General features: G+C 36.5%; 1 protein-coding gene across 1 annotated transcript in view; it reads left to right on the top strand.

Moving 5' to 3' along the window:
- The window catches only part of DOCK2 (dedicator of cytokinesis 2), a 211,599-nt gene that overhangs the window by 46,326 nt on the left and 142,196 nt on the right, over positions 1-23,077 (top strand). The window contains exons 24-25 of the mRNA XM_009285697.1: positions 8,517-8,587; positions 9,241-9,347. Coding sequence (XP_009283972.1) covers positions 8,517-8,587; positions 9,241-9,347 — 178 coding nt within the window. The remainder of the gene's footprint in view (positions 1-8,516; positions 8,588-9,240; positions 9,348-23,077) is intronic.

The following is a 23,077-nucleotide window of genomic DNA, read 5'->3' as shown; positions in this document are numbered from 1 at the left end:
CTAAACAAAAGACATCTGTGCTAATTTTAATGAGCATGTAAACATGCTTCAAAGATAGACTAGATATTTAACAGTTATTCTTTGCTCCGATACCATCTTAAACGTGAATATTTTGGTTTTCTAATGAGTGCTGTCAGTTGTGAAAAATGGATCATATTTATTCATAACCATGAAGCACTAGTGGGCTTTTAAGTATCTAACTCTGCACCAGCTACTGTAATTTTTCTTCTTAGCTGAACCGTTTCATGGCAGATCTGAGATACTGGTTTATATCATAACTTGGCTGTTGTCCCCATTATTGATAACTCATACAGATGTGTTTCTGAAAGAAACCTCTGAAAGAGGTTGCTTTACATATAGTAAATAAAAACTACTTCATTAATGTTATAAAATTCTAGTAGGAGAGGCATGGAATGAGAAGTGTCCCACTGTAGTTTAGTTCCTGCTGCTGGAAATAAGTTTATTGAGGGGGAAAAAAAATAAAATTAAAAAAAACCCCACTCCATCATAAACTCCACAGGCATGTCTGTCATAGTAGCTTTCACAATGGACAATACGTTTTTCTGTGCCTATTTGAAGGAGACTTCAATTATGATACTTGAGACTCCTGCTCTGGTAGGTGGATGTGAGTTGTCCATAACAGACTAGAAAAATGGAGATAATTTCTGGTTTGGGTGAGATGGAGCAGAAAGGGGCAGAAGTAAATTTGTAAGTCTGGCGCTCTGCTTAAAACCAACACTCATTTCCCTCCCTCCAGCCCCCATATTAAGTTTTGGGATGACAGCGATAGATGTTGTAGTAGTGCAAAGTCAACTTTGCAGGGTAAGGGACAGGTGGTTATTCAGAGATACTACAAGCACACAGGACTCCATAGGTGTTATACTTTGCATACCCAGAGAGGAAAGTTCACAGAGTCTATTGGAAAAATAGACAAATAATCAGAATATCAAAACAGCCTTAAATCTGTCATACTTGAAATTATCATTGTTACGATTTCAGGTGGAGCATAGATTGGTAGGATCAATTGAATGAGTTCAAGTGGATTACACTCTGAAGATATCAGAGAAGAAAGTTTTAGGAGCCCTGAAGAAAATTAAAGTAACTGGGTTTCTCAGGATATTGAAACTTAAAATGAACTAGTTTGCAGAGCCTCGGAATGGGGATTCTTAACTCTTATTTCACCCTTGGTTGTCCAAATACCTGTGAGGTTTAGCTTTAGAAGATTTAAAGAATTCTTTTGAAACCTGAAATGTCTGTTGGTCCCTGCTAATGATTTTTTTTAAAGCTTGGAACTCAGTATTTTAGTCAATAGTAATTTCCCAGTCACTTTTACTGATAGCAATCATACTCAGACTTGTGTTGAATATTAATTCAGCCAGGAAAAGAATGTTTATAAAATTACATGTCAAATGAAACAGCCTAGTCAGTGCCAGAAGCACTTTATTGTTTCAATTTAACTCTATCTTCCAAGTGATATCTTACTTCCTAACCTGTTACATGCTGTATAAGTTTACAAAAAGTTTAAAATCTAGCTTTTCAATATCTTGTTCTAAAGCTGGCTGAAGTGGATAGATGCTTTGACTTATTTTACTGCCTGAGCTTTGAGAAGGATACATATCTGGTTCTGTTTTGCAGTACTGTTTATATAAGCTTTAACAGATGAAGTCTGAATTGTTAATTTATTGTTGGTAAACTGGAAATTTACATGTAAACCCAAATTAGCCTCTTTTTTTTTTACTTCTGGAATTGGTGAAGTTACCTCTTTTGTTTAAAAATACAGGCAGAATGCTTCTCAACTTCAGCATTGCATGAAGTCATTTTACTATGATTAGGATTATAATTTCCATGTCCTAACTTTGCTGATGTTGGAAAGCAACCATATGCACTGGAGAGTGACCTGTTTTCAGGTCCTGGGATGTTACTTTTTAAAGAGATTGTCCCTTGTAGTTGAGATTGGGAATGTTATAAATTCGCAAGTACAATATCAGCGTGCATGTGCAGGGTAAGGATTCCTCCTTTTTAGAGGCCTTTCACAGATTTTTCTTGTAATCATTTAAAACAATCAGAACTTATACTGACTTACTGGTGGTGGCACTGATCTTCCTAGATACTAGACTTAAACCTTTTTTTAATTTATTTTGGCAGGGATGATGTTACAGTTCTGTTTCATTTATCAGTTGCTTCTCTGTAGCCATGCTGATGAGTTTTTGTAGTTTTTAGAGATAATTTTTCCTAAAGTCTATACTTCTGAGGATAGACTTCTTGAAATCTGGAAACCTGGAAATAAATTTCCATAACATGCAAATAGTTTGGTCAAGGGAGAATGTGGGGGTGAGGGAGAGTAGGGAGGTGTTAGTACCTTCTTTCCTTTCTATTAGCTCTCAGGGAAAAAACCATAATTTTCTGCAGATATTTTTTGTGTCTCTGTAAATTAACCTATATTTCTGGGGAATAAAATTTGATGAATTATTTTTAAATTTCAGATTATGTGTTTTTATAAGGTCATACTGTTGACATCTGATTTGTAGTCTGTGAGTGTGCCCTTTCATTGGCGAGCTTGTGCTCTCAACCTAAAATTACAAATCAAGCCCCAGCTTCTTTTCCAAAAACTGTTCCGTCCCCCAATTGACACATCACATTTGACTTACAGATGGTCTTGTCCGTTGCAAATATCAGCTATACCCAGCTTGCTCCTAGGCACTGATTTTAGAAAGTAGTACTCCCAATTCTATGCATGCTTTCAGAAACCTTATATGACCTATTCTCAAGGTCACGGAAACATAGGAAGAAGAAATTGTCTATGGCATTGAAAAGTATGAAAATAATGTAATATGAAGATGCTACCTTTCTTGTCTCATTCCTTCCCACACATTTTTGACCCATCCATACTGCTGCAGTAGATTCTAAGAACTTAAAACTGTACAGAGATGCATAGATTACTTATGAGAGAATAAGGCTAGAAAGGTACTGACAGCGATGCTTTGATTGTGGTGTGCAATAGGGGATGGCATAGTAACTTGTTAAAGTTACCTTGATAGCAAATAAAATTACACTAAGAAACAGAGCACCGATGATTTTTTTCAAATGTTCTTTTCATCTCATGGGTACTTGAATTTCATGAATATGTATAATGTAATGTTGCAAAAGAGGGCAACTAAGAAAATAAGCTTGGTCAGGAATAAGTTAAAATAAGGCAACTAAGAAAATAAGCTTGGTCAGGAATAAAGGTTAAAATAAATCTAATGGTATATTGTATATGTAAGAAATAATTTTCTGCAATGCTGTGGTTTTATCTGTGTCCCGCTTAAAAAAATTAATCTCTAAGGTCTGAAGAATGCAGAACATCTTGTACTGCTTACTAGGAGATTTTTATGACTTCATTAAGGGCAGTGCTCAATTGTGTCCATAGTGCATAATTTGAAGCAGTTATTGCAAATGAAACTTGGGAGTTTAAAAGAATGCAGGGGATATACTTGTTATTGTCCTTCAGTTGGTACTACAGATCTTCAGAGAAATGGTAGCTATATCCTTCCCATTTCCCTCCTCATAGAAGTGCAGAATAGGGAATATGTGGGAAGGCAGACAGCACAATAGAGCAAGTGTCTGTGGAGGACTGCCTGAAATATTTTGTGGCCACTGGTGGCCTTATCCTTTATCAAACATCTTTCACAGTAACTGTGAATTGGTGTAAAATGAAATTCAGATGCTGCTATTGCACAGTATCTTCATACAGTATTTGTTGCATGAAGAGCAAGGAACGACACATTGCTCAAGTAAAACTGGGGCTAGGACGAGTTTCTAGCCCACCACAGGTATTTGTATGGGTGTTGTAAATAGCCCAGTGTTTCACAGTCTTATTTAAAAAAAAAAAAAACCACACACAACTTTTTTCCCCAACCTGTTTCAAGGAGCTACTACAGGCTAAGATCAGTAGAAGGTACAATCTTTTTGTTGAAGTGGCAACAGCTTTTAAACACTCCTTTGACCTTCCCAGGATTGTGTATGAATGTGGGGATGAGATCTACAGAGGAATGACTTTATCTGAAGGCATCTTGAGCAAGCATTGAGCCAGTTTGAAATACTGTATACACCCTTGCTGCAGGCTAAATTCTTTCTTTCTGAATCAAAACCTGAATAGTTCTCTCTTTTTTTTTTTTTTGTGCAGTTAACAGCAGACGCCTTTCTGCCTGGGCTGTAGATTTTAGACAATGTTCATTGCATAAACTAAGATTTCAGAGGAACTTCCCCTGCATTGATCTTTCATTTGTGAAGTTCTGCTGTTAAATTAACTGCTGACAATGTCACATAGAATTGGGGTTAAGATTAATGTATTCTACAAGGATTAAATTTTCTCATTTTTCAGACTGGAATACTCATGCAGTACTAAGCACCCCCTTGGCAGAGCCACCCCTGAGTTAATGGCGTAGCACAGGATGACAGCTTAGTTCTTCTAAAATCCTTTCTATTGCTTTTTTTTTTTTTTTTTTTTAAAGTTGGCTACTACAGTGTAAGCTTATAGAAATAAAATTATAGCTTTGTGGTGTTTTAAAAGTCTAAATGAGAGCCAAAGAAAGCTGTGCCCTGATTGTCTTTATTCTAACCTCCCTACCCCCAGTAAAAAAGAGACTAAGTTTTTAACAGGGAGTTTGCTGTGTAGAGATACAGAGATGTATTGAGTCTAGATTGGCTTCATTCTAAGCCTCTTCCTGAGTGGCTGTTTCATCTTTGTTGAAAGTTTTGGTATAGAAGCACTGTGATGTTGATAGCTATTGAGGAAACAGTAGACAGCTTCTCATTTAGTGACAAAACCAAAAGCTTGTCAAACCATCAGCACATTAAAATTTCAAATTGGTAACTGGAAAGAAGAATACTTCTTCCTTGGCCTTTCTCATTTTGACTGTATATTCATACTGACATTCTCCCACTGCTGATTGCTGTTTTGATGTGCTTCTCAGTTTCCTGTTGGCCTTGCCATGTTCCTTACACTCCCTCTCACTAGAAATATTTGAGTAGGCTCTACTTCTATGTTGTATGTCTTAATGTACTCTATCATAACTGTTGTCTTATCATTTGTGTACATAAATTTATTGTCTTGAACAAGCTGAAATATTGATTCTCTGGGGTGACTAGTGTGTATTTCAAATGTTCAACTTGTGCATTTGCAGTGCTCATTCATAAAGTTTTTCTTTAGATTAATCTTTGTATGATAGTTCAAATGATTTTCCTGTTGTTGGAAACCAAGTGATAAAATCTCAGGAAATGCAAATTCTAGTAGTTTGTTAGATGTTTTATCATGTTTTGTGACTGAGATTCAATGACTTGTTGACTGCATGCAATATGGTTCTCATAGGTATCTATACATTGAGTTAGAATTCACTGCACAGGAGCCAAAAATTAGATGATATTTCTGGTCTTATGTCATTTCAGTGTTGCTTACCCTTTTTTTCTTCGGTTAGGAAAGGGATGAAAGTGGTACAAGAAATTACAATTCGTCTTTTTTAAAAGGATAGCAGGCATATAGTAGTATGATTTCTTACCCTGTATTCCATTTTATAAAAATCCAGACCAGTGTGGCTTTGCATCAGGTGGAGCACTCAGTTGACATAGTGTTCCCATGGAATATCAGCACTCTTTTCCGGTTCCTGTTTTATGATTCAGTTACAGCTCTGGGTAGAGCTTCTGCTGTTGGGAGAATTGGTTCTGTGAGGTTTTTGTGGACTCCAGGCGGTTCTCTAGATTTTTTTTGTTGTTGTTGTTGTGTAGGTTTATGAAGGATGAAGACTTGGGTCTTATGATTCAAGAAGGCTTTTGGAACTTTACTTGCAAACTTCCTCTTGAGTTTCTTCTACAGGAGAGAAGCATTTAGCTTAGTGGTTAAAACAGGAGTAGTATTGAGCCTTATTCAAATGACAGGAGAATCTCTTGTGACATGTAGCCATATGTGTTTATTAGCAAGATGTAGTTTTTTTGCCCTATCATGCTAAAATCATTGACTTTTGCTGTTTCTTCATAGAAACTATCAAATCACTTTACAGCAATGGTACTGGTTCTGAAACCTGGTATGAGAGATGGAACCTGATTTTATAGTATTATTTTGAAAGCATATAACTGTGAAACCTGAAGTGTTTTCACTTAAAAACAATGCTAGGCCTGTGTCTAGGCAAGCATAAGTATTCAAGAACTTACACAGATGCGTGCGGTGTAGAACACTTTCTGATAATTTTTGGAATGAGTAGCTTACTCTAGGTTTAAATAGTTTGTTTTACCTTATTGTAACTTAAATCACCTTATGCTGAATTTAAGAGACGTAAGTAGTCAAGAATTGTGTTCCATTGGTTCCAGGTTTACAGTCTTTTTAGACTTCCTACGATGTGTAGCAGTAGTTCATAATTAAAAATCACATTTGCTTGTAGTTAATTCAGTTTATCCCATATTGTAGTTTAAAATATGTACAGACTTCAGGGGCTAGTGGAAACATACTTCTGTTCAGGCTTTTTTAAATACATTTGGGTTTTGTGTTTTGCCAGTGTAAAACATAAAGTGTGATCTTTACTGTTTAGTTACAGTCACTATAAACAAATGACATAAAGCAAGAGTTACTCCTGTTTTCAAGGTGGGCAGTAAACTCCACTACTCTGAGTGAAAAGAAATTGTGCAATTTCAGCATGCATTTACTGGATAACTTGTTTAATCAGTCCTGTAGCGTACACCATATTACCTTGAAGAAAAGACAGTAAGCGTCTGTGTAATGCATAGTTTTGGGATTTGTGCTAATTGTTTTACTAACCCAGGCTGTATCATGGGTACAACAGGCCTATTATGAAAAACAGAGCTATATCAGTAGTAGAAGACTTTGCATTACTGCAACTTAGTTTTCAGCAAAATGTTAGTAGAAATTTACACCCTAAAATTGCACAGCTGCTATTACTTTTGTAGTTCTCATAATCTGGACCAAGAAGAGGTTAGTCAAACTAAAACGTCATAAATTGATTCTTTTTACTGTGGTTGGATTTATAGCAGTATGCAAATGTAATTGATATAATTACATCTATTTTCTTCAGTTGTAAGTTCACAATGGCAGCAGAGATTAACTATAGCTTTTGGCTAGAATTTTTGGCACAATAAGCAAAAATTGATGCTGTGGTCGGATTTTTAGATAGGCAAAAAAGTTTTTGGCAAGAAAACATTCTGGTTTTCATCTGAAATAAGAACAGAGAAAACAGCTGATTTGTTTTAGATAAATAACTATACCTAGATGTTGTTTCTTTTGGCAATCAGTGATTGCACAGCATCTTTATGCAGATTTGAACTTCCATAAAAAGGATCTACTGTAGGTGATCTATTGAAATAGGAAGATGGGAGGGAAGGAAGAGACTGATGTCCTGCTCCAGACCTATATCAATATGGCTGTGTTCTCCTTTTTGACAAATTATGTAGCACTCTACCAAAAAAAACTTTTAAAACCACAGAGTCTATTTTTGCTTGGAATTTATTACAGCTCTTAGCCAAGAAGTATGGCATATCCTTTTGGATACGTAAAGTATTTGAGAAATACAAGCTTGTTAGCGGGAAGATAAGTCACAGGTTATTTTGTGAATGTAAAAATCATTGTAGGCAGCTCTTAATATCTAAAGCATAAGTAGAGAAATGAGTGGACAGTGGCCCAGCGAGTGTTAAATATGTTTAACAATTTTGCTTTTTATTGCAAGATTTTTCACTATGTGTGCTTTCAAAAGGTATTATAGAGGCTAAATACTTTGAATCCACAAAGGAACTTTATGACGCAGAGTACTGCAAGTTAGTCTTTAAGGATGTTAGCCTTAAATGTTAGTGATGATTTTGAGCCTGAAAATTACCTGCTTAAGTATTCTTGTACGTGTAAGAATAGTAACATGTCTTTTTCTTACTGTTGTCATCTTTTAAGGTTTGATTATTCCACTACACTGTCAAAATATACCTCAGAAATCGATAGGATAAGATAAACCATCATATAGCTTAGCTGCAGATGGTTGGTTAGGGAGATGACACTCCATTTCATCTGTTCCAGAAAGTGTAGCTTTGGGGTGGATAGATGACTGTTATCCTTGCTTCTGCCTCCTGCATGGCACATTTCTGGGATGGAATCGATACAAAGTACGATCAAAGAGCTCTTGCTTTGATCAGTGCTTGGTTTACATATTTGCATCGTAACGACAGTCTTAGTGGTCTACAAAGAGAATATGATCTACAAAGACGGTCTTAGCCCTTCCAGTGGTCTACAAAGAGAATATGATTCACTTGGTACTATTGTATTTAAGTTCCTCTGCATATCCTCAGCGTAAGAGCCCTTGTGTGACTAGTACTCTGTGGTGGAATTAATATTCAAATGTGATGTAAAATTTCAGTCTGAGGAAAGAAGTCCAAACTTACCATTGCTTGTATTGTGTGCATCTGTTTCAGTGGTGTGCTCTGTATTGTTTGTATGCTGTATATGCAGATAAACATACAAAATTAACACAATCTATATATCAATTCAGGTTGCTGCCTTGAAGTACATACCGTCAGTTCTTCATGATGTTGAAATGGTCTTTGATGCCAAGTTACTGAGGTGAGCTGCTCTTGAACATTCAGTAGATGTATCACATGGTGTATACAATATATCGCTGCTGTCAACAATGAATTCTTTAAGTCAACAAAGCTATGCCAGTTTGTACTGAACAAGACAGTGGTGGAACTCTGGGCATACGTTTTTAACAGGGAGTTCTCGTCCGACTTACATGACGACAGAATTCATTATGGCGGCCCAATACTTAAGCAGTAACTTGGTGAATAAAATGAGCAAGTGGAACAATCATTTTTTTCCCTCTTCCTCTCTCCCCGACCCTCCCTTGGGTAAGCCCTATTCCAGAAAACCAAATCTGATTTTAGCAGGTTGAAATAAGTATCTTTATTTGTCAGACAAAGATAAATTGCCTCCACCACACACAAAAATATCTTTATTCTATTGAAAACAGTGGAAAGTAATAAACATTTGTAAACATGGCCAAAATCTAGTTCATCCTCATCTTGTTTCTCTCGAAAGTTTTCTTTCTAACCTGCTACTGATTTCTTGTCAAAGTTTGTGATATGGTAGATAAATCTAAGTCTTCAAACGAAAGAAATGTTTAGAAATATATGATCTTTTGCTCTTTCTGTCTGTCTTTATTAACACACGGTGAGTTCATCTGTGTGGTACTTACAACACTTTCCCTTTACACGCAGCCAACTACTATATGAATTTTACACTTGCATTCCACCAGTGAAACTACAGAAGCAGAAAGTGCAGTCCATGAAGGAAATAGTACGCAGCAACCTTTTTAAAAAACAAGGTAAATATAAAATGCCTTTAAGGCTTAAAATAAATAGGTGTGAAAATGTTGACTGACTTACGTTTTGTGCAATTGAATGTTTGACATTGAGTAAAACTAATACTGAGAGAGTGTGAATGCCAGAAGTCTGACCTCTGGAGAGGATTCACCTCTTTCTACAAGAAGGCTGTTGTGCAAAGTGTGATTGCTAGCCCAGAACAAGGAACAGGTGGGTCTCAGAGGAACAGTTTTGTGTGTTTTTCCTATGATATAATGGTTAGGTGGATGGAGCTGTATATGTCCTTTCAACTCATTTGTAAGCTGTATAGTGAAATAGGAACATGAAGTGAAACCTTGTGAACACAGCTTATGTTATATAAGGCCTCTGCCTGGGCAGAGGGAAGTCTGATTGTGCTGTAGTAGAGCTCAGCTGCAATGCAGCATCTCCATTTATGGGAATTATGATGTTTCTTAACCTTTATCAGAACTTAGTGTCTTACTCCTGTTCTGAGAGCGGAGGGATAAGTGGTACTGAAATGTCTTTATCGGCCTTGTGCTTAGTTTTCCTTCATATTATCACAGAAAGGGAATTTTTGCTGAAGGAGTCCTAGCAGAGAAGCCCAGTTTTACACGGTTGACTTCATCTTCACTGTTAAGTGTTCTGTCTCCTCTGTTGTGGACCGGATGGCTTTCTTCTCTCAGCATCTTACTGCTGTGTAGAAGATCTCCAGAACTTTGAAAGGCACATGAGCTACTCAGGTGGATGTCCATTTTGTCAGAATTTCAGTTTCTGACGATTTATAGATAATTATTTTAGGAAGTTGACAGTACAACAGTGGGTGGTAAATAGCACTGAGCATGAGTAGAGTGAGAAAGGATTGCTGTGCTCATCTCATTCTTCTGTGTTGCCAGAAGAGTGATACAGTTCTAACTAGCTAGGACAGATAAAAATTCAACTTTATTTTAAGACCTGTGTTGCATTCTATTGAGACTGAAATGTATATTGTAAGCTATAACAATAATTAGCTGTGTCTGTTGCGTTTTGAGACCATTATAGATTTTCTGGACAAAATAAAGAAAATAACATAGCTGGTTTTATTGTTCAGATTAAATTACATAGTATTTTAACCTATATTTATGTTAAAAATTTCACGGTCATCAGCTGTGATTTTCTTTAACTATGTGTAAGACTCAAGGTTGCTTGAATCACTGAAACTTAAGTAGCTATAGCTTGGGTATCTGCAGACACTGATCCACGCTATTAAGAGCAGATCCAACTAGTTAATTTTCAAACAGATCTAATTCTGTATTCACAATTTTTTCCGGTAGTTTACTGTATTTCTATTTTACAAGTACAGTCTGATATATCATTGCATTACTAGTTGCTTTTGCTGCTGCTGCTTCTAAGATCAGAAGTGCCGGTCTTAGTTTTATCTCTGCTTCTTGTGGTGAGTAGCATTTAGACCAGAAGGAGAAATACCCTCTCACAAAACTGAAAGACTCTTGGGTTAAAATAACGCATGCTCTTGACCTCTTGATCTTACTAGAATTCAGTCAGTTACCTTGACTGTGTTTAATACTGAGAAATTAAGTGTAAGCTGTAATCTTTTTTTTTTTTGGTGTATGTATGCATTAGTAACAATCTTCTGTGCAACCTGTAGGTATATGATACCAGCCTAAACTCTCAGGTTATGAAAGTTTTGGTTCATCCCAGGTTAACCCACTGTTTTACTATCTGCAAGAACAGTTAGAGACTTAAAGCAGCTCGGTAATTCTGGTTCTAATAGTACTGAGGATATTACTTGTTTTAATCTGCGTTTTGCTAACTTTTATGCTTTTAGTGTGATAATGTTAGTTTCCAGTCAAATACTATTTTTCTGGGAGGGAAAATTAAACTTTTTATCGTTCTGTCTCAGAATTCTACAAGACAGAGAATAAGAGCAAACACTGCTGTGGAATAACAATGGTTTGATAATTTTTCTTTAAAGTAACTTGTCTCATTGAAATAGATTCGTTATTGGTTCATATATCAGGAGTGTTGGTCAGGACAACGGATCCCATGCTTGTATGATAAGGAATAAAGCCCTAATAAAGATCCAGAAGGAAAATAGTTGAGCATACAATAACCTGTGTGCTTCACAGTTCTATTGGCTTGCATCTTACTCCTTTTAGTGTACATCCCACCACTTCTTTCTTCCATATCTATGTATGCTCCAGAAGAGAAAAGAGTGGGTTTTTGGATTCCAAAGAAGCTACCATTATAGTCTGCTTAGTGTGGTGTGCTCGTTTCATGTGTTTAATAGGCCTTTGCTTTAGCTACAGTCTGTTAATGCAAAATGTTCTGTAAAGCTTTTACTGCTTGCAGATAAATAATAATAATAGATTGCTGCTTGCTTGTAAATGCAGCTTGTCTGATGTCTTGAAATATATAGCTGGTATATCATGGAAAATGTCTACCTCAGAATATGTTGTGAATTATGAAAAGGGTATATGTTTTCTGTTTCTATATTTTTAAGGTAATAATGAGTAAGAAATCTTGCTAAGAGGATTTCTAATTCTGGGGAGCTTTTATAAAAACAGTAAATGGTGCTTTTTCTATACTGCTGACCAGATAATCAATACATTTTAATTTTTCCCAGGCAGATAGCTAGTGGATTAATTTAGTCTTAAATTTATAAATTAAAAAAATGTCCAAAACCTCTCTGTGCTATTTTTTGCTAACACCAAACACTTGACAGCAAAACCAAGCAGCTGAGACCATAAAGGCAGCATATAATACTTAAACCATTTGCCAGCCTAGCTGCTTTGCACTGGATCCTGTATATCTGAATAGGTCATTGTGATCCAGACTTGCACTAGTAATTGACAGTTAAAGTGTATGCGTTTGATAATATGTAGAAATTAACAGCTGGTTTATACGCTTATGGTGATTACATATGCAAGATCTACCTTAAAATGTTTTTACTGTAATACTTGGGATATAATTATGTAATAATACTTAGATGCTGTTGTTTTTAGAGGAGCCTGGGGAAATAGATTTATCTTTTTTAATTATTAGTTTAAAACAAGAGATGGTCCTCTGAAGAAGCAGTTGCCCAAAATAGAGAAATCAAGTTGATGTCATTTTAAAATATAGCTAAAACATGCCCAGTTTGTTTTAGCTTTATCATGACATATTGTTTTAGCAATATCATGACATAGGTCATGATATCGCTAACCAGAGAATATTCTTGCTAACTAGAGAATATTCATTTAAAGATTTTGTACTTCGGTATTTTGATGAAGTGACAGAATAAAACTGCTTCTTTCTGTTATTGTAGCGTTTAAAATTTATACGTACCTGAACCTGACAATTTCCCTTCTTCCCCCCCCACCCCCTTTCCTTGGGGGAGCGGGGAGGGGGGCAGGCATACCTTTTCACCATCCTCAGTGCAACCCAGTCAGGGTCAAATAGACTCTTGGAAGTGTATTTTCCTTTTCATGAGACCATTCCATGACAAAGTTGTCATTTCTCTAACGCTTAGTATGGCCAGGTAACAATTTTACTGTTGCCTCAGTGGTGTTACCCGAGTATCTGTTAGGGCATTTAGTCATGGAGTTTCTCTTTTGGGTGATGATCTTTATAACTTTCCTTTCACCCAACCTACCCCTACATTACTAATGGTAGAAAATCAACCTTGGGATAACTGCAGGGTGTTTTATATCTAACTGATATTTTATGATTATTTGCATTTATGTTTTGTCTTCCTATACAAGTCCTTTTTCTTGTACATTGCCATGGTTTAAAATAGAAAATTCCAATGGCTTTTTTGCTCTACATTAAATACAATTGATTCTAAAATTAATTGGGTAGAGAACCAACTGTGTTTGTAGGGTGTAGACAATGCCTGATTCATTACTGCAAGCAATGAGGTGGAAGGTAATTTACAAGAATGAAAGCATATGTAGTGTATCACAAAATAGGATGCAGCATGATAATTAAGGTAAGATTGCCAACAGTATCGTTAACTAAAGTTCACATTTATCTAGAACAGGTAGTATTTTTTCTGCCATGAATATGGAATATATTTAACTATATTGCTAATTACAATGAAGTCTGTTAATTTGCATGTGTTTCAAATTATTCATTTTTCCTCCAGGCTTTAGTATTTAGTCTCTTTCCATGTAGTTCATTACAGTTCCAGCTGAATTCATTTACTTCCATTCCCAATAGTATTGTCTTTATAATTTAATTGGATTTCATATATTGGTATTTCTTTTCCTTTTCCCATTGGTTCACAGCATTTTCTAAGGAAGTAGACTTGTGAAAATATGAAAATGTGTTTTTAAAAACCAAAATAAAAAAAAGCCAGTGAAGTTTGTTATTAAATAATAAGTTACATGTGAACCTGAAGTTGGAAGCCTTGAGGTTAAGCTGAATTTATTGGTATGTATTCCCAGGCATTCAAAAGTTTTCACTGTAGACTGTCATGGAAATGGAGTGCTTTCATCAGATAGGATGCACAGTCCTGTTGACTGCTGCTGTAATTGATCTTCAGAAGCCCCACAGTGCTACAGCAGTTTTACAAGCCTTTAAATTATATTGACAGATTTTTTTTTCTGTTGTTGAGGCATCGATTTCTTGTTCCCGCTCTGTAACTATAATACAGCTTAGAGGGGTTATGGTAGTTCCGGTGTTTGAGTGGCTGAATGTAGGAAGGCTGATGCTTTCAACTGCTTGCGCGCTTTCACCATAACATTTAGGAACATTTGAACAGGATATGTGAGCACATGCACAGACATTTATCCAGTTTTACCTTCAGACAATAGTATGTCCTTCTTGATCAGAGGACAAGAAGTCTTCTTAAACTTCATTTTTGACACTTTCCTTTTAGATCACTCAATAATTCATTATTTAAAAATATCAGAGTGAAAGAAGTGGTTGTCTTGTCCTGTATAAGCACCCCTAATGGGATTTCAAAGTCTCATTTATGATGTAAGAAACTGTCTCCTGTCATATATCTTTCCCTTTGTATAGATGGATGTAATGGATTATTCTCTCCCTCTTGTGAAATTCTCCATTGAACCTACCAAAGAAAAGGTTTATTAGAATTGCTTCATTTCTATGTAAAACTACTTTCGATGAGGAAACCTATTGCCAAAGTTCCCTGACCATCTCTTTTGAGAGATCACCAAATTAAGACATAGCTGTTTACAAATTACATGCAAATTTTTATCGTAGTTAGTGTTTCTGAGCTTATAGTGTTTGGAGCTAGACTTTTATTCTAAGCTGACCATGGAATATTCACTGACATTATACTGAAATTTTTAAATCAGTTAGCCTTGGGAGAATTGGTTTTTATTGGTGTGAAATGAATATAAAATGCTTGAACGTATAATAAAATGTGTATGTATTCACACTGCTACTTTCGACTTTGTATTCTCTAGAGGTTCACTCCTGATTAGGAGTTTGTGCTGTAGGAGAATGCTGTGAGATCTACTCCAAAGAATATAAACTCTAAGTAGGTCACACAGACGGTCACTGGCAGGGGTGGGAATAGAGTTTCAGTCTCTTGGCTTGAAATCCCAGGTCCTCTGCTCACTGTGGCTGTAGACGTAGCTACTGCATGTTCAGCATATGCAAACCACTTGCTGATTTTGGAAGAACAGCAGCAAGAGACATATGTTAGCAGTAGGGGTTAATTTGCCAGATGCCAGAAGAAATGCTGACACTATAGTAATTTTTTTTTCCTAACTGAAGAACTCTTTCTATTGTACTCTTGTTTAAACAAGATAGGTACTTGCACAGACCCATAATTAGTCTGGTTTCCTAACATTCATGTGTACATTACTGAGTTTTACCTGTGAAATATTCTGACTCTTTCATTTCACTGCTTGAAAAGTATTGGTAATTCATGTGTTGGTGATCTAGAAGAGCAAAGATTTAAGTCAGAACTGAGATTTATTCCTTAATAAGTAATGCATATATACATGTGTCCTAAACTTTTGAGGTGCAGCTGAGGAAAACTGTCAATAGGTCAGTTCTGTGCTATGAATATTGTGTGTGTGTTGTTAATTCCATGCAGGTTAAACTATGGCATCTTTTCAATTAATTATGATCTTAAACAGTGTAATATTAAATTCAAGCAGAACCAGTAAAATAAAATAGGTGAACTGTAACATAGCATGAAGTGAATGCAAATGGGTTTGGTAATGTTACGTTTTTGTTCAGTAGAGCCTCAGCAATCTGAGATTGTCCTGCTAGACTCTTTAATGAACTTTTCTGTCCGGAAAAACCAGGAAGATAATGACTTGTACTTTGGAATTCTTCTTTCTAAAGGTTTGAATTTGTTATGTGGGTAGTGTTCCGTCAGGAAATGGAAGTTTCATGAGGAATATAACTTTTTTTTTTCTTTTAAAGATCCAGCTGTAAGTCCATGTTGTGATTTCAGGTATGTGCTAGTCAGGGTCAACTGAGAAAAATTTTAGAGTTAAAATGGGGGCATATAATCAGCACCCAAATAAATATTTAGAAAAAAGTGTATTGTTTTTACCTTCAGGACTGTTAAGAAATAACAGTTAATTTCTTTCTACTTAAAAAGAAGGAACACTAATTTCCAATTAAGTATCTTTCAGTTTAATTATTATTACTGGAATTGAGTTATAGATACTGATTTTAACTCTTCTTGCAATCTTAGGTTGTATTCCTACCGATACAAGTTCTTAAGACAAAGTTTTATTTTTCATTTTCTGTGATTGTTTTTCTGCACTGTTTTCAACACAACTACTCAACATTTTAAAATGTTTGAACATGGGGGATTTGTTAATGCAAAACTCTCCCATTTTTAGCTACTGGGAAAATTAGTTACATTTTTAAAAAAATCTTGATCTATGGAGGGAAATCTAAATCAAGTTAGGTGAACTAGTTTTAACAGTGAACTTCTAAACGTGTGTGTAAAAACTATGTTTACAACTACTTCAAGTAGGAAAGAGAACAAAGACATTATTACAGAAGTTGATATGAAGCTGTTACTTTAGCAAAATTTTGTGTGTCAATTAAATGAAATCTGGAAACGTGCAAGTTGGAATTCATGGCTGGCTGCCTTTGAATGCATGGCATTACTCAGCTCCCATGAGGAGTGGAGAAACTTGAAAATACGCCTTGAAGTTGGAAGTGGATGTGTTCTGCAGTGTTATGCTTGGTCGCAGCGGTGTGCTGTGACCGTTAATGCTGTACCTATTCTGTATCTAACCTTACTTACTGACACTTGCTTTGAATGGTCAGCAACAGTGTTGTGTGCTGGCTTCACAAGATTAACCATTGTGCTTCTCCTTCCTATGTACTAGATTCCAGGAGACAAAAAGAATTTATAGTGCTGTCAGAGTCTGTAGGTGACCTGTGGCACCTCCCCTTTCTGTGGCTCTTATCTAAACCGTGAAATTTGAATTTAGAATTAGCAATTAATAAAATACATACAGTTTTAAATTCACGACCTTTGGGCTCCCAACAAAGAGTTAAATGGCAAATAATGAAAAGGGAAGACTTGATAGAAAGGTGCCTGCAGTTGTGAACAGATGTCCTTTGTGAAGAAGCGTGGCACTTTAATTGAGCACTGACTGCCATCAGAAGTCTTTCCTTGTTGAAGGAATGTTGTTCACTGATTTTATTTTTAAGGCTTTGCTCTAAATCTGCATGCAGATGACACCTATGTCCTTATTAAATTGGCATGCCAGTTTTTAAGTGGGCATGAAGCCATCCTAGCAGATGGATATGACTACAGGCATGCCAGGGAATCAAGAGTAGTGTTTCCTAAGGGAGACAAAAGTGGTGTTAAATCTTTATTACCATTTTGGCTGCACATATGAGGCAGTCAGGAATGAAGCCCGTCTGTGATTTTTGCTGAAGGAGACCCAAATGTCTTTTTTAATGATATCATTGCATTAATGACTTAGAGTTTGAATTTCACTTACCTGGTACAGAAGAAACCATTAGATATCTTCTGAAGGAGAATAAGGTGAATAGAGGGGTTTAAAAAAAAAAAAACCAAACAACTAAAACCAACAACATGTAACTGTGCTTAATCTTTTACCGGAATGAATCTACCTGTCCTTATGCAGGAAGATGTTACCAGGGAACTTCTCTCTGAGAAGTGTGTTGGAATTTGGGGTTGATAAATATGTAGAACAATGTCTTTTGACAGACCTTGATGAAATAAATGCAAGATGCTCAAACTGTATGTTGATGCTTTATGTGTTCAAATACAGTTTGGGGCAATACATGTTTTATTCTGGCTTCTAGAAAAAAAGCCAGTGTTGTGGTTTAACCCCAGCTGGCAACTAAGCACCACACAGCTGCTTGCTCACTTCCCCCAGTGGGATGGGGGAGAGAATCGGAAGAGTAAAAGTGAGAAAACTTGTGGGTTGAGATAAAGACAGTTTAATAGGTAAAGCAAAAGCTGTGTGCAAGCAAAGCAAAACAAGGAATTCCTTCACTCCCTCCCATCGGCAGGCAGGTGTTCAGCCATCTCCAGGAAAGCAGGGCTCCATCATGTGTAACGGTGACTTGGGAAGACAAACGCCATCACTCCGGACATCCCCCACTTCATCTTTTTTTCCCCAGCTTTATATGCTGAGCATGACATCATAACCCTCTTGTGCACCCCCAGCCTGCTCACTGGTGGGGTGGGATGAGAAGCAGAAAAGGCCTTGACTCTGTGTCAGCACTGCTCAGCAGTAATGAAAATATTCCTGTATTTTATCAACACTGTTTTCAGCACAAATCCAAACCATAGCCCCATACTAGCTACTGTGAAGAAAGCTAACTCTATCTCAGCCAAAACCAGCACAGCCAGTCAGAACAGTTGTTTTTTCATGGATTTGAAAATTAAGAAAGAGTGTATCTGTCTTTGTTGGCAATCTATCACATCATTTATCAAGCAAAAAAGCAGCTAGTATTTAAATAGACATCTGCCCCCCTACCATGACTCTTCTCATCTGTCTTGAGCTTTCTTGGGGCAGTGGGGAGATGTATGTATGTGGATTGCTTAATCATAGAATCATTTAGGTTGGAAAAGACCCTTAAGATTTAATCCAACTGTAAACCTAACACTGCCAAGCTCATCAATAAACCATGTCCCTAAGCACCACATCTACATGCCTTTTAAATACCTCCAGGGATGGTGACTCAACCACTTCCCTGGGCAGCCTGTTCCAATGCTAGATAACCCTTGAGGCAGTTTTTTCTCATCCTATCGCTTGTTACTTGGGAGAAGAGACCGACACCCACCTCGCTACAACCTCCTTTCAGGTAGTTGTAGAGAGCAATGAGGTCTCCCCTCAGAGCCACTCTTCCCCAAGCCTGTAGCGCTGCATGGGGTTGTTGTGGCCCAAGTGCAGGACCTGGCACTGAGCCTTGCTGAACCTCATACAGTTGGCCTCGGCCCATCGATCCAGCCTGTCCAGGTCCCTCTGCAGAGCCTTCCTACCCTCGAGCAGATCAACACTCCCGCCCAACTTGGTATCGTCTGCAAACTTACTGAAGGTGCACTCAGTAATGAGTCCAGATCATCAAATACTACAATAGAAAATTTTACTTTGACCGTTTCTTTTGTTGATGATTGTCTTCCATGATTTTCTTAATTTTTTTTCTCCTTTTTCCTAGCCAATGAGTTGTTGATGCTCAAATAAGCACTTTGCTCATTTTGCTTACTTAAAGTATCATTGCACAAGTTAATATTATAATCTGGAATTTACATACCCATTCAATAAACTTTTCTTTGTCCCAAGATAATAGGGGGATTTTATATTTTGTATAGTGTTCTAGTGAAATAGTTTTAACAGGTTTTTTTAAAGATGAGAAGGCATGACTACAGTTTTATGTCAATACTAGTCCATCTGCAGGCTCAGGCTGAGACCAGGGCTTGTTTTTACGAATGCTAGTCCTTTTCAGTTACTTTGATTGTATGTGTTCATCTGCACGTCTTGGAATTGCATCCTCATATGGGATGGCTTTACTGGTAGGGATCTTATAAAATCAAATTCATTTTTCTTTTCTAACTGTTGTCTTTTATTTATGAATAATGTCCTAGAAGTATGTTATCTGAGTTGTTTACTACACACAAAATGAAGTAATTCTCCTGTATTGCCTTAACTAACAAGCTGAGTTTATCTAGCAGCTAGTCACAAAATATAGGCATATAGCCTTAATCTAAACCAAAATAATTAACACAAAAAATACAATTTGCTTATAAAAATATATTAAACAATTTTTCCATTATTTACAATTTTAGGTTTGGGTATTTTTGTTTTGTTTTTTTTTTTAAAACATAGCTAAGGCTAGTTAAACGACCTTTGAATTTCCATGTAGCTTGACACTTCAACATTGTTCGCATCTGAACATGCACTGTAAATAATTGATCAGCTGCATATGCTAAGTCCTTTTAATAGATTCTGTATGTATCAAATATGGATCAAATTTTAATTTATAATTCAAAGTACAACTGGGAGTAATGAAGCTTGCAGAGTAATTAGCTCTTAAAACTGGAGGAAATCAATTGTACCTTCTGCCTCACCTGTCCTCTCAGTACAATAGGAAAATTTTGTCTATGCAAGAAGCCCTGCTTTCTTAATGTTTAAGAAATATGGAATAGCTTTATGCAGAAGAGGAATTATGTCAAAGACTTATTTCTTTTACCGAAATACATGTGTGTGTGGTTTTTAAATGAATTATAGACAACAGTGGGCATTTTGCATTCTGGTAGGAAAAGTTTTAAATGGCCTCTGAAACCCTGGTAAGGAGTTTTAAATTCCATAAAGTTTATTTCCACTCCTCTTTAAGGTGTCCAGTGCAACTTGTAACTCATGATCTCCTGTATGCTTCCTGATTATTGGTCAAATGGATATCACTGGCTTGTGAAGTCAGATGTAATTTAGTGACTAATATACACATAATACCTACCTTGAAGTCCTAACTTTTTTCTGTATGAGTACTTAAAATGTACTTCAGCTAAAATACAGGATTCCCCTTGAGCAATGACTTTGTTCAGTCTAGTCTCTTACTTCACTTTTGAAATAAAGCTCGTTAAGTGTACGTTTTTATTATGATTTATTATCCAGTTGCTTCCTGTAACTTTAAAAGCTACCTGAAGAGAATTTTTATATTTGCCAGCTGTCAGACATTTCAAGGGAGATCTTAATGGCTAAAAAATTGAGCTGGATGTTATTTTGGATGAGTGGGGGCAATAAGTATGTTTATCCTGGCAGATGTGAAACTCGTATGTGCATATAACATTCCATCCTCTTTGTGAATGCTGAAAAGTGGCGGAGATGTCATATAATTTGATATGACTTTGAACTTTGTTGTTATGAACTGGCCTGTTAGCATAGCAGTCGACTGTTTGTTGGGTTTTTTTTTTGAAGTGGAAATGTTTTAAAACACTATTTTCAAGAATGGTAGTTATGAGAAAACAGTTGCGAGCTAAATTTCTTATGTGCTGTTGATTTGGAATCTGTATTCCTATGACGTGATTGCAGATTAGTTAATGGTTGGATGCGTTTGTCTAAATATGTCCATCTTCATGTTGTATTAATTGTAGCCATTACTGTGTCTATTGCAGAATGTTAGAGTAATAGTTATGCGTCCTTATAAAAAGTAGAGTTTGTACACAGCAGGTTTAGAGCAGAGAACTTGTGACACAAAATGTTGCAATGTGAAGACATAGATATAACTGCAGACAAGTATGTACAGTGATACATGCTTGATGAGATGTATTTGCTTGATGAGCTTTATTGCCTATCATTTGGGTTAGTGTATTGGATCTATAATGCTATAGGAAAGATGGGGGGTTTAGCTTGTGATGAATCATTCCTTTAGCATATCTTGCATACAGGTCAGAGAATCTGAAAAGGAAGACAGGGATGAGGCAGAGTGGGTATCAGAAAAGATGAATTGAATTTTTTATGCCCCTCAGTGCTTGCTGCATGCGTATTTTCATACAGGTTAAATATATGTGAAGCAATTTTCTTTACCTCTCTACAGATGCTGTGCAAGTGCTACGGACTGAATTGACAAGAAATAGGTTTCTCTCATCTGTCTTTAGAGTTACGATTTTGATGTCATCTCTGCTGCTATGGGAAACCTTGATGTTTTAGTCTATGGATGAAAAAAAGCCCCAAAAATATAATGATTTGCATATATAGGTATAAATGTAGAGATGTATCTTTATTCCTAACTTTCTGACAGTACCCATTCATTTTCCAAAGATGCAAGATTACAGGCTCCTGTAAATTTCTTGCTGTGTGCTGGCACTTACTGTTATCAGTAGTTGGCTACTATCTTCCGTTTCTGAGGATTAGCAACTGGTCATTTGCAGTGTATCAGGCTACTGCTACACTACCATTAATTAGCAATTTTTGCAATAAAGGATCATGGAATAGTTCAAGTTGGAAGGAATCTGAGAATGTCTCTAGTCCAACTTCCCACTCAAAATGGGGTCAGCTGTGAGGTCAGACCAGGTTGCTCTGGGCTTGCTCCAGCTGGGTCTTGAAAACCTCCAAGGACAGAGACTGGGCAACCTGTTCGTTCCACTACTTGACTGTCTTCATGAGGAAGAAGTTTTTCCTTATATCCAGTCTGAACTGCTTGTTTCAGTTGTGAGTCCTTTTTTTTTTTTTTTTTTTTTTTGTCTGATCCACTTTAAAATCTGTTAAATGCATGCTATCTTTCAGTAACAGACTGGAAATCCACTGCAGTCCCATTTTAATTTCTCTCTTGCAACTTCATAAGCAAGTTCCTTATATGTATCTTGCTGGGGTGACATTCAGCTTCTATCTCAGCAGCATATGGACTGTATGGAGAAGTTAAAAGTCTGGCAAATAACTCTTTCAGCCTAACTCTGCAGCAGGAATGAAACAGTCATTACTGTTTTAGAGAAGTGGGTGTTTATACTAGTAGGTTTAGCGGGTGTTCACAATAATACACTGATGGTCTTTTTCATAACCGTCATGAAATGGAACTTGCTTAGCAATAAATGTTATGTCCCAAGGGAAAAATATCTTAAATATTTTTGGAGTGGTCAGAACCTTGACGAATGAATCCTGAACTGATCATACTATGAACTGTTTCCCCCCCCGAATAACCATAGACTGTTGGAGGACAGTTTCCAGGGATTGCAATGAAAACAGAATTAAAGTTTGGTTTCTAGCTTTTTCAAAAGCAGGTAGATAATAATCTAATTTACAACTTGTACTTGTTTGTTAACTGAATATATAAATCCTTTCTTTATAAAAAAAAAAGTACTATCACATTTCAGCAAGTTTTAAAGGTATTGCATATAACTTTTAGTATTCCTAATGATGTTTCTTTGGTTAGAAGAAGCTAATGGCACTGCATTTCTTGCATTTAATTAATTAACTAATTATTAGAAGTGGTTCATATGAGCAATTTAAGTGCTAATTATCAAATTACATCTCAGTTTCAGAAAACTATATGATGTTTGATGTCTACAGTTGGTGGCTACAAATCTATCAGTATTGATGACTTTTGGAGGGGAGGTTTTTCTCTGTCTCCATGGACACAAATCCACACTGAAGTGCCTTAGGAGTGTTAGTATGCCCCACTAGTATGCTGTTGTGGTTTAACCTGGCAGGCAACTAAACACCACACAGCCATTTGCTCACTCCACCACAGTGGGATGGGGGAAGAGAATCACGGGAAAAAAAGGTAAAATTCATGGGTTGAGATAAAGACAGTTTAATAGGACAGAAAAGGAAGG

Source organism: Aptenodytes forsteri, unplaced genomic scaffold (genome assembly GCF_000699145.1).
Source record: "Aptenodytes forsteri isolate BGI_AS27 unplaced genomic scaffold, ASM69914v1 Scaffold54, whole genome shotgun sequence".
Classification (NCBI taxonomy): domain Eukaryota; kingdom Metazoa; phylum Chordata; class Aves; order Sphenisciformes; family Spheniscidae; genus Aptenodytes; species Aptenodytes forsteri.
The sequence above is the reverse complement of the archived record's forward strand: the minus strand, read 5'-3'. Positions and strand labels throughout refer to the sequence as shown.